The 17,313-nt window shown below is 39.0% G+C and overlaps 1 protein-coding gene across 2 annotated transcripts in view; it reads right to left on the bottom strand.

Moving 5' to 3' along the window:
- The window catches only part of nid2a (nidogen 2a (osteonidogen)), a 48,704-nt gene that overhangs the window by 842 nt on the left and 30,549 nt on the right, over nt 1–17,313 (bottom strand). Inside the window, exons 13-25 of one of the 2 annotated variants that reach the window (XM_081347108.1) lie at nt 16,695–16,922; nt 16,140–16,367; nt 15,284–15,511; nt 14,727–14,954; nt 8,999–9,226; nt 8,436–8,663; nt 6,808–7,038; nt 6,441–6,610; nt 6,225–6,354; nt 5,972–6,143; nt 2,475–2,632; nt 2,170–2,293; nt 1,676–1,785 (exon numbers count right to left, since the gene is read on the bottom strand). In XM_081347108.1, the coding sequence (XP_081203234.1) occupies nt 1,677–1,785; nt 2,170–2,293; nt 2,475–2,632; nt 5,972–6,143; nt 6,225–6,354; nt 6,441–6,610; nt 6,808–7,038; nt 8,436–8,663; nt 8,999–9,226; nt 14,727–14,954; nt 15,284–15,511; nt 16,140–16,367; nt 16,695–16,922 (2,462 nt within the window). In that variant the 3' untranslated portion in view covers nt 1,676. Of the gene's footprint in view, nt 1–1,656; nt 1,786–2,169; nt 2,294–2,474; nt 2,633–5,971; nt 6,144–6,224; nt 6,355–6,440; nt 6,611–6,807; nt 7,039–8,435; nt 8,664–8,998; nt 9,227–14,726; nt 14,955–15,283; nt 15,512–16,139; nt 16,368–16,694; nt 16,923–17,313 lie in introns of both variants that reach the window. The other variant, XM_081347107.1, reaches the window with a different exon arrangement.

Below are 17,313 nucleotides of genomic sequence, written 5' to 3'. Positions count from 1 at the left end.
ACATGGTAAACGTGTACTTTTAGGTTATTAAGCTACACAAGCAGAAGCCCATTTACAGAGTGCATTACTGTATATTAGTGCTGTCAAATTGATTAATTGTATCTAACTTAAAAGTCTGTGTTCATATAATATATGTGTATGTATTTATATATACACACACACACAGTTGTAATCAAAATTATTCAACCCCCATTTCAAATCAGGTTTATTACAGCAAAATGTACAGACGTTCAGCTATTTGCAATGAACAAATCAAACAAAAGTAAGGGAAATGGCTCAACACAACAAATGTGTCAAGTTTTTCCCCAAATTCAACAGAAAAAGCAACTTTTCATGACTTCTGCAGTCTCAAAATTATTTAGAATCCCTCACAACAGCACAAATCTGCAAAACAGGTGTTGTCTCAAGCACACCTGATGCAACTAATCAAGGGCTTCATTAGTTGCACCAGGTGTGCTTGAGCTAGAACACATGAAATATCTGATGTTCCTAAAGACACCGTTGGAAGCATTGTTCACAAGTTCAAAGTTAAAGGAACAGTGATTACACTACCTGGATATGGCAGAAAAAGGAAGCTATCAAGAGCTGCAACCAGATTTCTGAGAAGGCAGGTTCAGAAAAACCCTCGAGTGACTGCAAAATACCTGCAGCAAGACTTGGTGGCAACAGGCACTGAGGTTTCAGCACAGTAAGGCGCATACTAAATGCATGCGTTTTCCATGCCAGAACTCCCAGATGTACATCACTATTGACCCAAAAGCACAAGAAAAAAGCTCAAATAAAATAAGGCACAGGAGTTTTGGGATTCTGTTCTGTGGAGCAATGAAGCAAAACTGGAGCTTTAAGGCCCTATGTATCAGCGGTATGTCTGGAGGAAGAAGAATGAAGCATATGCTGAAAAGAACACTGTCTACAGGTAAGCATGGTGGTGCTCTGGGGCTGCTTTGCATCCTCTGGCATTGGAAACCTGCAGCGTGTGGAAGGCAAGATGGACTATTGAAGTATCAGGAAATCCTAGTAGAAAACGTCATTGGACCTTCTAACAGGACAATGATCCCAAGCACACCTCAAATTCCACCTAGGCTTGGTTGGAGAAGAATTCCTGATAGATTCTACAGTGGCCATCACAGTCACCTGACTTGAACCCCATAGAAAATCTCTGGTGGGTTTTGAAGAAGGCGGTTACATCAAGCAAACCCAAGAATATTATTGAACTGGAGGCCATTGCTCATGAGGAATGGGCTAAGATTCCTCAGAAACGCTGCCAGAAGCTGGTGTCTGGTACATCTCGTTTACAGCCGGTCATAACAGCAAAAGGTGCTCTACTAAGTACTAAAGATGCTTGCCATGAAGTGGTTGAATAATTTTGAGACTGCAGAAGTCATTAAAAGTTGCATTTTCAGCTGAATTTGAGGAAAGCACTTGACACATTAGTTGTTGAGCTATTTCAATTACTTTTGTTTGATTTGTTCAATGCAAACAGCTGAAAGTCTGTAAATCTTGGCAATAAACCTGATTTGGAATGGGGGTTGAATAATTTCAATTACAACTGTATATATAAATATGTGTGTGCACTTGTGTGTGTACATTGTGTAGTTAGATAGATAGATATAGAATGGAAAATACATTAGCAAAACTAAACCGATTATACTTTACCACTGAAATCTGTAAGCACCTTATAAACAGTGTGGAGGAGCAACTGTAATTCCATACAAATGAGATCTCTGATCAGGCAAGTACTCATCTGTTGACTGGTTATCTCGACTGAGAGCGATGACCCCATCTCTGAAACATCACAGAACAAAATATAAAATGAGATCAGTTATTTTGTAATATTTTAATTGATGAAGGTACAGTCAGTCACACTTGACAAACTGGACCTCACAATAAATATGAATAAGCTTCAGGGCTTCTGTTTTTGATAAATTGTAAATAACAAATAATAAACTTTATAAAGGGTATAAAGCTATATTATCTACTCCGTTTCCTGTTTCACTGCAAATCATGTTGCTCTAATGCTTGTATTTAGTATGAATGGAAGTTAATGGAGCACAAAGTCTAGTGCGACACAGAACGTGAAGTGAAACGAGCATGAAGGACTTGCCATCTGATAGGTAGTTATGATTCTGATGGTCATTTTGTGTTGGACATGCATGTGCTATGCTTTACCTCCTCCAGTCTGTGTAATAGTAGTGATTGGCGAAGGAGACCATGCTGAAGGGGTAGTTCAGGTTACTCTGAACCACACGTCTCCCTGTCCCGTTAGGCGATATGCACTCTAGGCGCTTGGTTCCTGCCCAAAACATAAAAAAGAGGTTATCAACAAATTTGAATGAGCTTTTTAGTCCCCGCCTGTTATTGTGGTATCTAATTCAGATTGACATGGTCAGAATTAGATGCAAAGTGGACCAGACTTTGTCAAAACCCCAAAATATTGCTGCACAAAAACTAGCCTACATATGCTTAGCGCATACCTGCATCGGCCCAGCAGACCTGCCGTGTAGTGGAGTCGTAGGCCAAAGCATTGGGAAGTCCAATGCCATCCTGTACCAGGACTCTTCGGTTTTGTCCATCCACCGTGGAGCTCTCGATTTTAGGAGCTTCTCGGTTCCAGTCAGTCCAGTAGAGGGTTCTGTGAAAAGATCAAGTTTTGATTGTCAGGACATTATGACAATGGAACTTTTGGTTGACTTTTGTTTAGTCCTGTCAAACTGATTAATCACGATACATAAATGTTTGTAAATATATGTGTGTGTGTGTGTGTGTGTGTGTGTGTGTGTGTGTGTGTGTGTGTGTGTGTGTGTGTGTGTGTGTGTGTATGTATCTATATAGATAAATCGCGATTAATCGATTTGACTGCACTACTTTTTTGTTAAATATAGTGGTGGGCCGTTATCGGCGTTAACGCAGCGAGACTCTTATCGCGCTGCGTTAACGCGAGACTCTTATCGCGCGATAAAAAAAATATCGCCGTTAATCTATTCCCCAAGTTGGGTTGGGAGATGGCTCTACTACACAAGCTATGATGACGCAATCTACCCGCGGCCGCGAGGTAAACCCGGCTGCAACGCATATTCGTCGTCATCTTAAGTAAACACGGCTGTAAGTGAAAGCTGCAACATCCATTATTTGGACTTGGTTCGGATTTAAGCCGTCCGACAAACAGCAGCAAACTATCCGAGTGTGTGGGGTAACGGTTCGGTAAGTTAACACACGACTAATCCGTTCTACCACCTCAAATTCAAAACGAAACATGATATCACTGAATACCAGCGCGCGCGTATTATTCTCATTCCAATATATCTTAGTGGTGTAACGTTAACACATAATCTCTGTCTACGCCCGATTTTAAGAATCGTTGTTGTGTTTCTTTTTAACTGAAAAGACATCAGTTATACAATATTATAACTTTAAATTTGGGGTTTCATAAGCTCAAAGCTATAATAAACATTAGACCTACCTACTTAAGATCTCTGCAGCTAGTGTACTTAAATTTTATTTATCTGCAAAATTATGTTGTATACTTACAGTTTTGCACAATATATGTTCTCAAAACTACATATACCCTTTAAAAAAATAAATTTAGCAGTTGTTTAGCAGGGTCTGTGTAACCTGTTCTGAAATGGTTTTATTATAATATACTGTATATCGTTATCACAAGAGGCTGCAATGTATATCACAATATAGATTTTAGGCCATATCGCCCATCCCCTAATTGATAGCCTATAGTAGTTGATAATAACATAGGCCTACCTAATGTTGCCTACGGACGGTAACAGTACAGAAGTAACCTTTTACAGTCTATGAGTAGAACAGCTTTCTCAAGCAGTTTGAGATGCATTTTGGAAACAGGAGATGAGCCCCTGGTCTAATGCGCCACCTGGCTTGAGAAACCCGTTCTCAAAGACTTAGGCTACTTTTATAGTCATTATTTGGGTAGCACACATATTCTGAATGCCTTCGGCAGAATTCAAATGAGCCATTTTAATCTAGATTAATCTAGATTAATTTCAAAATTAATCTAGATTAATCTAGATTAAAAAAATTAATCTATGCCCACCTCTAGTTAAATATAATCTTAGATATAAATATAGATATATTTTATATTTATAAATTTATATATTTTTTATTTGTTTATATTTTACATTTATATTTTATATATATATATATATATGTATGTGTGTGTGTGTGTGTGTGTGTGTGTGTGTGTGTGTGTGTGTGTGTGTGTGTGTGTGTGTGTGTGTGTGTTAAAAATGTAAAATTGTATTACAGTTTCCACAAAAATATTCAGCAGCATCATTGATAATAATAAGAACTATTACTAATAATTAAGCATGCTTGCATGTGCAAGTCTAATTCTCTCATATTTAACATATAGGTTTAACAGTTTGATCAAATTAGTAAAGTCAAAGCTTGAAATAATATGCATTAGATTGAGATATAAGACTTTTAATATAGGAGGCAAAATGGCTCACAGTTTGAGATTTTTCAAGAGTTGCAATTCATGTTTTGCGAAAACAGGAAACATACAAAACTGTTCTGCACTATTTAGCATTGATTTAAACAAGATGTTTTAAATCATGGCATATGAAACTAATCAAAACTAGCCAGCACTATTTTTAATGCTGAATCACTCACTGGTCAAAAAAGATTTATAACCGTAAATTATGTTACTTATGTCCCTCCCAGAGGATTTCTAAGCATCAAATTACAATTTCACAGCATTTGTGGTAAAAAATGATTTAAGGGATATTTATAAGAGGAGCAGCGAACAACGCAGACAGCATGAATGATTAAATATTTGTTTTGTAAAATTCTCAACTGATGAATCAGACTTCGACCCAGATAGCATGTTAATCGGAACCATCACCTCAAGCATGCAGACATTATGCGTTACGGCACAAACAAACTAGCACGTAGCGCGAATCGCAGCACCAACAAACACAAACACACATTTGCAGCTATTCTCATGGCCCATGAGGTTTGTGTTATATCTCCTGTCCTCCACACTAGTTCAGTTGCTCCAGATGTTGCAGATGGCTGTGTTTGTGGAGTTGCTGGCCCACACGTTGCCTGCCTCCCCTGAGACCCGAGAGCCAGGCCAGACACTGAAGCAACACTAACATCTGGGCCAATTTGTAGCCTTGCCCTCTTATTTTCTCTGCCTCCCATGCACGTCCTGACCTCCTCCCTCTCTCGCTTCCCCTCAATCGCACTTGAACAATACCAACAGATTTTTGGTTTTGGAGCACTCTTGTAAAGGAAACATGGGAAGTTGGAGATGGAGGGGAAATGATGGTTCATTAAATCAGCCAATTATTGGATTAATTAAGAGATGCCCCTGATAATGATGCAGTCGGAGTGATCCAGCACTCAAGACAAAAAAGTGGAAAAGAACAGCATTTATTTAAATTGAAATCTTTTCTAACATTATAAATCTTTACTTAAAATTTTTTTAAGCAATTTAACACATCCTTGCTAAATAAAAGTATTATTTTCTTTCAAAAAAAGAATTGTATATATTGTTATGAAAGATTTCTATTTTATAGATTACAATAGATTATTCTATTAATATTAAGCAGCACAACTGTTTCCAACATTGATAATAAATCAGCATATTAGAATGATTTCTGAAGGATCATGTGACACTGAAGACTGGAGTAATGATGCTGAAAATACAGATTTGCATCACAGAAGTAAATTATACTTTAAAACATATTCAAATAGATAACCATTTTTTTTTTTAATTGTAATAACATTTCACAATATTTTGATCAAATAAATGCAGCCTTGTTGAGCATGAGACTTCTTTCAAAAACATTAAAAATAGTAATGTTTCCAAACTTTTGACCGGTACTGTATATATATATATATATATATATATCAAAGCATCAAACGAGAAGCATTAGTGTTCTTCTGGTATTGATTTTTGATATCTTTAAGATAATCTTTAAGCAAGATTAGCACATACCCTGTAGGGGAGTCCACAATGATGGCTCTGGGATTTACTAAGTCTTTCTCGAACAGAACACGTCTGTCACTTCCATCAAGGTTTGCTGTTTCGATCTTGTCTGGTGTGCTGTCCACCCAAAACAGTCTCCTACGGGCCACATCTACAGCAAGACCTTCTGGACTCGTCAGAGCTGGAAAAGATTATATAATATAAAAGATATTCCATTACATTACATAAATCATAGATTTTTTTTCTAGCAAAATAAACATACCTGTATTTATGATAATCTCAGATTCTGATCCTGGCTCCAGACTGGCTCGATTGATTGTCCGTCCTGCCAGATCTGTCCAGTAAACTTTCCTTTCTCTGCAATCGTAATCAATGCCGACCACTATAGAGCCCTGAAAGTGTAAACAGGACTGAATTAGTATACTTTTCTCAAAGCCACAGACTTCAGTATTTTAATTCAATATTGTGCAAGTCTCACATGTAGAGCAAGCAGCACTGAAGATCTCTGCTTGTCCATCTGTGTGCCATTGAGAGGCAAGACTCCAATCTGTTGACCCTGAGCATAGAGCAAGAACGTGCCTGCTGGAGGCGGGGTCACATCTGGGCGTGGCAGAGGGCGCATGGTGGGAGGGGCCACAGTAGGTATACCTAGACGGTAGAAGATTGATTGTTTTAGCTTTGAAAAAGAAATAATTTTGCTGCCTCTTGTTATGAATATGAACATAAAACAGATTATTCATAATAGTAACCACTACAGAAGCATCATAACTCTTCTTGTTCAAGCATGAAGACACTTAAATTGTCTTTTGTAGAAAAATGTACATTTCACAGCGAGCGACACTCACAGGCAGGTTTCACAGCGTCATGTGAGCGGGTTCCTGGTACTTCCCGTCCGTTTCGGTCCACACACCAGCAGTAGCTGCTGTCTCCATAGCACTGAACCGGGTTGAACTCGCCGGAAGAGTCACACTGAGGTAGATAGGACTGGGAATTCGGCTGGCCACCATATTGCTGCATCAGACTGGCTCTCCAGCGCTCACAGACGGTCTCTGGACGCTGGGTTGGAGGGACTATCACTGGGTATATCAGAGGGGAAACCACGAACATATTACTGATGCTGCACAAAATGGGGATATATTTCAATCACCACATTTACATATCTATATATTTCAAGCACCACACCATAAAGATTTATGAAATGAAGATAGCAAATGGAGAAAATGAAAATAGCAAATCCAGCATGATAAAGAACAGAAGAAAAAAAACAAAATGTTTAACAGATATTTAAAAAGTACTGAATGGATTTTATGATGATTACGTTTATGTATTATTGTTGCTATTGTTCATTCTAGTATTAATAATAATAAAAGTATGTTTAAATAATTTCAAATAATAATTAAAATACATTTTAAATGTATAAAAATATATATATTAAAAAATATATATATAGTGTATATAATTATTATTCTGAAATAATAATAAAAAACATATATATTTTAAAAATACTATATAATTTTTTTTTTAATAACATACAAATGCAAAACTATATATATATATATATATATATATATATAAAGTATAAATAACATAATTATATATAATAGACGTAAAATATGTTTATGCACCCCTAACATCTATTTCTAAAAAAAATTTAAAAATATATATATTTTTTTTATTTAAAAAAAAAAAGTAAAAAAAAAAACGTTTAAAAGTTTTTTTTTACTCCTTCGCAAGTTTCATTTTTGGCCACAAAACATTGAGACAAAAGAGGAAGCATTTTTAACTGTGGTGAGGACACATTCATTGGCAGTGTTGACATGGACGAAAGTGCTCATATTTTCCTAATGCTCTGTAAACTCGAGACACAGGCTGGACTCTCTGAGCTCTGCTACAGATTATAGTGATTGCTTACACATGATAAGAAACTGCTTAGCAAAGTAGAAAGCCCATAATTTGCAAGCAATATTACAATTATAACACCAGATGGAGACCATGTCAGACGTGTTTTAGATGTGTAGCCTATGCAAAAGTTGGCACCATGATGCTAGTTTATGGTGGATGGTTGCCAGGGCGTTTCTATGCAGTTGTTAATGTGTTCTATTTCATTTTTTTTTTTTTAAATGTATGTACATTTGTAAGACTATACTTTGTGTTACATTATCTTGGCATTACATTTCTGAAAAATAGTTCATATTGCTGTGCGAGTGTTTTTAATGCAACTGCTGATATGGCTAAGGCCGCTGTAGTGCAAGTCAAAGGGATTTTATTATCTATCATATCATTCACCATGTACCAACTCAAAGGTTTGATTGCTTAAAGAAGCAGATCCTTCCACCGTATAACCCCATTAGACCAAAATCCCACTCCATAGCTGTATATTAGAAATTAGAGGTTTTATTCTGGCCTGAAGAATTACTTGACACTGGAAACGTAGGACTTGTTAGGACGAGGTGGCCGCATACAGCACTCTTACCAGGCTCGTCACAGTTTCTTCTCGGGGTTCCAGGTGGAGTTCGGGTTCCCGCTCTCTCCTGCCCCCTACTGTCCACACACCAGCAGTGACCTGTGGACCCGTGACACTGCTGAGGCCTGTACTGACCCTCCTCATCACACTGAGGGATGAAGGCTCCCACCAGAGTAACACCATCGTTTCCACTCTGAAGACTGTCTCTGTACTGCTCACAGTGGGTCTTGGGACGACCTGGATGCACATGAGATACACAACGGATTGTTATTCTGCTCTCTAGATATGGCAAAGGGCTCATCTGTGATGTAAGTCTATGGGATTTTATTACTAGTTTTAATATTCACCAGGTACCAACTTGTAAGTTTGATAGCTTAGAGAAGCAGCCCCATCCACAGTATAATCCCATTGGACCAAAATCCCACTCCATAGCTGTATATTCAATTGGCTGTGATTTTATTGCTTAATAATCCATAATGCAATGTTTTGGTTTTATTCAAGCCTGAAAAATAGCTTGACACTAGAAACATAGGAATTGTTAGGACGAGGTGGCCGCGGTACAGCACTCTTACCAGGCTCGTCACAGTTTCTTCTCGGGGTTCCAGGTGGAGTTCGGGTTCCCGCTCTCTCCTGCCCCCTACTGTCCACACACCAGCAGTGACCTGTGGACCCGTGGCACTGCTGAGGCCTGTACTGACCCTCCTCATCACACTGAGGGATGAAGGCTCCCACTAGAGTAACACCATCGTTTCCACTCTGAAGACTGTCTCTGTGCTGCTCACACTGGGTCTTGGGACGACCTGGATGCACATGAGATACACAAGGGATTGTTATTCTGCTCTCTAGATATGGCTAAAGCCCAAAGTATACTTCAGCCGTCCATGTTCCGCGACGGTCCTCGCACAGTCCGTGTTATGTAACTTTCATCATCAGGCGGCTCCGCTGATGTCTGCGCACACTGTCCGCGTGCAACCCAATTTTTGAGACTGCGCGGACGGTGCGCATACAACAGCGAATAAGTGAGTGACTTAAGAGTTTGTAAACCACTAGATAGTGCACATGTCTTTCTGCGCTCACGGCAAAAGGAGTATACTTTAACCCTCTGGGCTTCTTCATAATTGGGTCACACTTAGCTTCCTCCCGCCCGAAAACGGGCGAAGCCTTAAAATTGTACTTAACTTTGTCCTAGGATAACCATTCAAATATTGTTTTGTTCTATAATGTTTTCTGATTATTATATAGAATTTTTAGAATTTTTTATGATACTTTGCATTAATTATGTAATTTTTATGAGCTATTTTTTCCATTAGAATTAATATATATATTTTTATTTTATTTATTTTATTTTATTTTTCAATAAATGCAACATTTCACATCAAATTAGAGTGCAGGCCTAAAAAAAAAAATATTTCAAGTGAGAAGAGCGCCACCTAGTGGCTTCAAAATTTATTAATTTGTGTCATGTCCTATAACCGCCCATAGGCGGCCTATAGCTTTTTTTATTTATTTATTTGATTTATTCCCATTCGGAAAGAAAACAATTTATTACTAATCAACCACTGAATGGAACAACACAAATTATATATCATTTTAAAGCTTAGAATCTCAGCTTTTTAATGCATCTAATTAAATGTATTAATTCCTAACGAGTGCTGAGTAATCCCTCAAAAACCAAGTGTACCGCCAGCAGGCGCCACCTAGCTGCGAAAATATTTATTACCATATTTTTCAAAAATCTTGCCTTGATAAACACAAAGTTGATGTCATTTGAAAGCTTAGAGTCTGAACTTTACAGTGAATGTATCCACTTTGAAAAACTCTTAAGTATTGCTGAGTTATTTGCTGATACATAGAATTTCTCTTTTTTTCATAATCTATAAAATAATGTACTGCAATGTGTCAAAAACATCATACAGCTCATGAAACATTCTCAGATAATTGAAAATGACACTTCATTTTTTACAGCATATTATTACAATTAAAATGAGCCCAAAATTAACATAATCTATTGCTTTTATGACAAGATATTCTTCATGGAGAAAAAATTGCCCATGAGGGGGTGTGAAAGACTGTACAAAAAGGCTGTCTCTTTTCAAAATGCTGTAATTTTTGATTCCTTTATCCAAAAATTATTATTTTTTTATCCAGATGCAGCTAACATGTAGGGGGACTTCACTAAAAAAGAATTTTCCTCCTACCTTATTTCCTTACTGAGTTATTCCATGACAAATATGAAAGATATGCAAAATCATAATAAAAATTATATATATATATTGTCTTTTATCCACCGTTTCTTGGCGGGACAATGTCCAAATGTAATGTAATTTATATTTTCAAAAAATTTAAAAAGAGTTCTTTCAAACGATACCTACCTTTTGACTCTCCTTGCTATAGTTTTGGAGTTATTATGATTATATCATTTTTATATAGTTTGGGGCAAAATTTGCTGTTTCAGTCTTACCAGTTCATTTCTCTGTGTGTGTGTGTGTGTGTGTGTGTGTGTGTTTGTGTGTGTGGGTGTGTGTGTGTGGGGGGGAGGGTGTCTTTTTTGCACTCTTGATGTTCTAGAGTGTCACCCCTTCATTGCTGTACACTTTTTTTCAGCACAGTGGCTGATCTGTAGCTTGTACCACCAAAAGTTTCTCTGAGTTTTCCTATTTTTTCGTATTTCCCATTCATTTCCTATGTCGCCCGTTTTCGGGCGGGAGGAAGCTAAGTGTGACTTTTTTTTTTACGACCCTTTAACATATCAGAATCATCTCCTTGATTTTTTTGTGTGTTCATATAGGTAATAAAAGAAAAGTCACCAAGTTTCAACCCCATCCGATGAAGCAAAAAAATTAAACAATTCGAAACGTTCAAGTTTTCGCCCGTTTTCGGGCGAAGAAGCCCAGAGGGTTAAAGGCTCACGCTCTCGACTGTGTGCGAGACAGAGCGGAACATGGAAAATGAAGTATACCTGCGCCTTAAGGCCCCAGCTGTAATGAAAGTATATGAGATTTGATTAGCTTTTATATCATTCACCAAGTACCAACTTGTAAGATTGATTGCTTATGCCGGGGACAAACCTAACGACTAGCTGAAACATTCTAAGACTGAACTGAACACACTTGCAGACTGTTTGCATTAACTGGAGCAGATTTTAAACACCGATTCTGAACACAGATTGAACACAACTGTCTCTGACTCGGTGCGTTTGGGCATGATCAGTCATAAGTATCAAATTACATTCATAATCGGCCAAACAGTCGTTAAAGCAGCACTCAGTAGCTTCGGGATTTCTTCGCTGTATTCTCGCTTTTTGCTCGCAGGTTTCTCTCTAGAGCTCCCCCCACAGCTTCGGAATAAATATTTGACAACACTGTTGTAAAAACTCTTTGGTGATTCTCAGACACAGAGGCTTGTAGATCAACGACATCAAAGCAGATGGGACATTCTTTAAAACGTCTTCTTCCTTTGGGTTCGGACAGCGTGAGGGAGCGCAATAATGACAGTATTTGAGCAGATTTCTTTTGGCCGTAAAGCAATTGTTTACATCGCGAGACCTGATATCACGCGATACTTCCTGCCGCGGCTGCCGGCGGCCCGCCGTCTCAAAGTTGCAAGTGCGAATTTTCCGCTCACGGGCACCAGGGGGGTGCGAAACGACCACCATTCAACCCGAAATAAGTAATATAACCATTCCAATGACTCCGAAGCTGTTCAGTTAAGGTAAAAAAGTTACTTAGTTCACCTTTAAGTGAGTCCCCGGCTTTAGAGAAGCAGCCCCATCCACAGTGCGGGTCCAGGGTCTAGGAACAGATCCCATTAGACCAAAATGAGGATGAGGGTGAAATTAGCATAGAATATGCCACCGCTAAATTCACATCCAGCACAAGTTGCAGTCACACACAGTGCAGCCCGAATCACAGTTCACTGATCGTGTGATGATAGCGGAGGATTCGTTGCGCATCAGAGTCTAAACGTCTAATAAATGCTTTATATTGTTGAATGTGCGCTCAGCACCGCCACTCCCTATACACAAAGTACATGCGATCACCAATCTGAAAGTGAAAGTAAAACACGGGCTCCCTGATACGCGCAAATTAGGCAAATATACAAAATCCCGTCTCCCAAAATCAAACCTATCTCTGGACAGTGTAGTTGTGGCTCTGGTCTCTGTTTTGGTCTCTGTTTGCACTTGAATACTGAGTAGCCTAATTTTATTTAGGTTGCACTTGCACTTATTATTTGCACTTAATAAGATAAAAAAAAAAACTGTTATTTATACTGTTTTTATTTCTATGTTCAGTTTGTGGAAAGGAGTTCAATTAGGTGGTCACACATAGCCTCAATCAGAAGTTCTGGAAGCTCATACTTCATGCACAGTCATTTGAGTTTGTGGCAAAACCCTTTTACAGTGCTTGTACAGTATATTGTTGTCTTTCAAGGCATTTGATAATTCATACTCATAAAGTAGAACTGAAATGACATTCATTACATGATTATTAGTTAAAAAAAATCAATATGCACCTGCAGACAATTTTTCTAGTCATGAATTTTGCCATTGAGGATTTCTATAAAATTTTGTGCAAAAATCTAGTCTCGTCTTGTTCTCGTGAACCTAATGTCGTGTCTCGTCTCGTGAGATAAGTGTCTCGTCACACCCCTACTTAATACAATATTTTGGTTTTATTTAAGCCTGAAAAATTGCTTGACACTGGAGGACTTGTTAGGATGAGGTGGCCGCATACAGGGCCGGTTCTAGACATTTGGAGGCCCTAGGCAAAATTCATGTTGGAGGCCCCCCACCCCCAATAAAAAACACTTGAAACAAATATGATTCCTAACTTTTTTATTTATACAACATTTCATTTTAAATTTAGTATATTTTTACTTACACAGTACATAAGTTTGGACAAATTACTATTTTTAATGTTTTTGAAAGAAGTCTCTTATGCTCATCAAGCCTGGATTTTATTTGATCAAAAATACAGAAAAATAATATAGTGAAATATTATTACAATTTAAAATAATGGTTTTCTATTTTACTATACTTTAAAATATATTTCTGTGATGCAAAGCTGAATTTAGTGTCACGTGATCCTTCAGAAAACTTTATAATATTCTGATTTATTATCAAATGTTAGAAATGGTGCTTAATATTTATTTTATAACATGTGATACTTTTTTTCAGGATTTTTTGATTATTAAAAAGTTGTTTTAAAAAAGTCTTCACTATCACTTTTATATATTTAACACATCCTCGCTGAATATTCCTGTTTTTTTTTCTGTATTTTTGATCAAATAAATGCAGGCTTGTAGAGCATAATAAGAAACTTCTTTCAAAAACAATAAAAATAGTAATGGGTCCAGACTTTTTACTGGTAGCCTACTACATCAAACTTTATCTAAGGTAATCTCTTTTTTGTTTAATGAAGATGTTATTGTTCTTGTTGTTATTTTGCTGGTGTATTCAGTTTATTCACAGTTCCAGAATACCACTTCAGTAGATGAACATAAACGTGCTTTTATAATTGTTTTCATAGCTGCGTTATGGGCAGATATTGCATTGCTACCTTAAATATGCTATACACAAATCAAGTGGAAGAGAAAGATACGATCGCTACTGAGCAGGCAAAAAAATCTAAACTAATATTCGTATAGGCTATGATGTCAGGGTATTATCTAATCATCAGCAGAATATAGAAGATAGACCCATAGATATGAGATCCTTTATTTGAAACATTTAAAAATGTTGCAGTGTGTTGGTTTTTTAACTTTGAATACAAACGTCTTATCTTTTACTTTTGTAGCTTTTTTACTAGTCAGCTCCCAACGCGATGTTATTCATTGTACGCGCAAATTCAAAGCGTCGCGTCTGGGCACGTTAATGACGCTCGCGCTCTTTTAAACTCGTAGACTAACAAAGCGGTGAATGATTTTTCCAGAAATGACGCTGATCTACAGTAGCCCACACGTTTATATTTAAAATACATTGCAATCACTCCAAAATCGATGACCTGCATTACGAGCTGTGCTTCTTTGCGTGCCTATGTAGACTTTTGTACAGTCATGGGCTGGCGTTAATGTGACGTAATGTAACAGTCTATGGTTAAGATAAACATTGTCACTATTTTTAGTTAATTAATAAATTTTGAAATAAATTGTAGATAGGACATTTGTACATTTAATTTTTTTTTTTTTTTTTTTTTTTTTTTTTGTCCCTCTGTCTGGGCCCCATCCCGCCAATCGGGCCCTAGGCACGTGCCTAGTTTGCCTTTGCGTTAATCCGGCTCTGGCCGCATACAGCACTCTTACCAGGCTCGTCACAGTTTATTCTCTGGGTTCCCGGTGGAGTTCGGGTTCCCGCTCTCTCCTGCCCCCTACTGTCCACACACCAGCAGTGACCTGTGGACCCGTGGCACTGCTGAGGCCTGTACTGACCCTCCTCATCACACTCAGGGATGAAGGCTCCCACCAGAGGAACACCATCGTTTCCACTCTGAAGACTGTCTCTGTGCTGCTCACAGTGGGTCTTGGGACGATCTGGATGCACACGAGATACACAAGGGGTTGTTATTCTGCTCTCTAGATATGGCAAAAGGCTCACCTGTGATGTAAGTCTATGGGATTTTATTAACTTTTATATTCACCAGGTACAAAACTTGTAAGTTTGATAGCTTAGAGAAGCAGCCCCATCCACAGTATAATCCCATTGGACCAAAATCCCACTCCATAGCTGTATATTCAATTGGCTGTGATTTTATTGGTTTATCCTTAATGCAATATTTTGGTTTTATTCAAGCCTGAAAAATTGCTTGACACTAGAAACGTAGGACTTGTTAGGACGAGGTGGCCGCGTACAGCACTCTTACCAGGCTCGTCACAGTTTCTTCTCGGGGTTCCAGGTGGAGTTCGGGTTCCCGCTCTCTCCTGCCCCCTACTGTCCACACACCAGCAGTGACCTGTGGACCCGTGGCACTGCTGAGGCCTGTACTGACCCTCCTCATCACACTCAGGGATGAAGGCTCCCAACAGAGGAACACCACCGTTTCCACTTTGAAGACTTTCTCTGTGCTGCTCACAGTGGGTCTTGGGACGACCTGGATGCACATGAGATACACAAGGGATTGCTATTCTGCTCTCTAGATATGGCTAAAGCCCAAAGTATACTTCAGCCGTCCATGTTCCGCGACGGTCCTCGCACAGTCCGTGTAATGTAACTTTCATCATCTGGCGTCTACGCTGATGTCTGCGCACACTGTCCGCGTGCAACCCAATTTTTGTGACTGCGCGGACGGTGCGCATACAACAGCGCATATAAGAGTGACTTGAGAGTTTGTAAACCACTAGATAGTGCACATGTCTTTCTGCGCTCACGGCAAAAGGAGTATACTTTAAAGGCTCACGCTCTCGACTGTGTGTGAGACGTAGCAGAACGTGGAATATGAAGTATACCTGCGCCTTAAGGCCCCAGCTGTAATGAAAGTCTATGAGATTTGATTAGCTTTTATATCATTCACCAAGTACCAACTTGTAAGATTGATATCTTAGAGAAGCAGCCCCATCCACAGTATAATCCCATTAGACCAAAATCCCACTCCATAGCTGTATATTCAATTGGCTGAGATTTTATCGCTTAATACAATATTTTGGTTTTATTCAAGCCTGAAAAATTGCTTGACACTGGAGGACTTGTTAGGACGAGGTGGCCGCATACAGCACTCTTACCAGGCTCGTCACAGTTTATTCTCGGGGTTCCAGGTGGAGTTCGGGTTCCCGCTCTCTCCTGCCCCCTACTGTCCACACACCAGCAGTGACCTGTGGACCCGTGACACTGCTGAGGCCTGTACTGACCCTCCTCATCACACTGAGGGATGAAGGCTCCCACCAGAGTAACACCACCGTTTCCACTCTGAAGACTGTCTCTGTGCTGCTCACACTGGGTCTTGGGACGACCTGGATGCACACGAGATACACAAGGGATTGTTATTCTGCTCTCTAGATAGCAAAGGGCTCACCTGTGATGTAGGTCTATGGGATTTTAATAGCTTTTATATTTACCAGGTACCAACTTGTAAGTTTGAAAGCTTAGAGAAGCAGCCCCATCCACAGTATAATCCCATTGGACCAAAATCCCACTCCATAGCTGTATATTCAATTGGCTGTGATTTTATTGCTTAATCCTTAATGCAATGTTTTGGTTTTATTCAAGCCTGAAAAATTACTTGACACTAGAAACGTAGGACTTGTTAGGGCGAGGTGGCCGCGGTACAGCACTCTTACCAGGCTCGTCACAGTTTCTTCTCGGGGTTCCCGGTGGAGTTCGGGTTCCCGCTCTCTCCTGCCCCCTACTGTCCACACACCAGCAGTGACCTGTGGACCCGTGACACTGCTGAGGCCTGTACTGACCCTCCTCATCACACTGAGGGATGAAGCCTCCCACCAGAGGAACACCATCGTTTCCACTCTGAAGACTGTCTCTGTGCTGCTCACAGTGGGTCTTGGGACGACCTGGATGCACATGAGATACACAAGGGATTGTTATTCCCCCATTACACTCCTTTGCACAACACTTTGTTTATAAGAAATGAAAGGTTTTGTGTAAGTTTAAGAGCTGCCTAACTCTAAACGCCATTAAAGTTAAAGAATTATCTGTTTTGATAGTAATATTCCAGATGTTAATACTATCCATGTAAACACAGGTGGTTTTGACAACCCTTGATCTTCCCTAAAATCCTATATTTATCATAGAGGAATGCAATATGTGTCTACAACAGAAAAAGTTGCATCCCTTCACATTTTTGATCCTATCCTCCTTAAACTCTAAGGTTCAGGGCCTGTTTTCCCAGACTTCCTTCCGAAGAGTAGAATCTGGAGTTTGTACCAAGGATATTCACTATCA

This window comes from Scardinius erythrophthalmus, assembly GCF_964197995.2.
Source record: "Scardinius erythrophthalmus genome assembly, chromosome: 19".
Lineage (NCBI taxonomy): Eukaryota > Metazoa > Chordata > Actinopteri > Cypriniformes > Leuciscidae > Scardinius > Scardinius erythrophthalmus.
The sequence above is the reverse complement of the archived record's forward strand: the minus strand, read 5'-3'. Positions and strand labels throughout refer to the sequence as shown.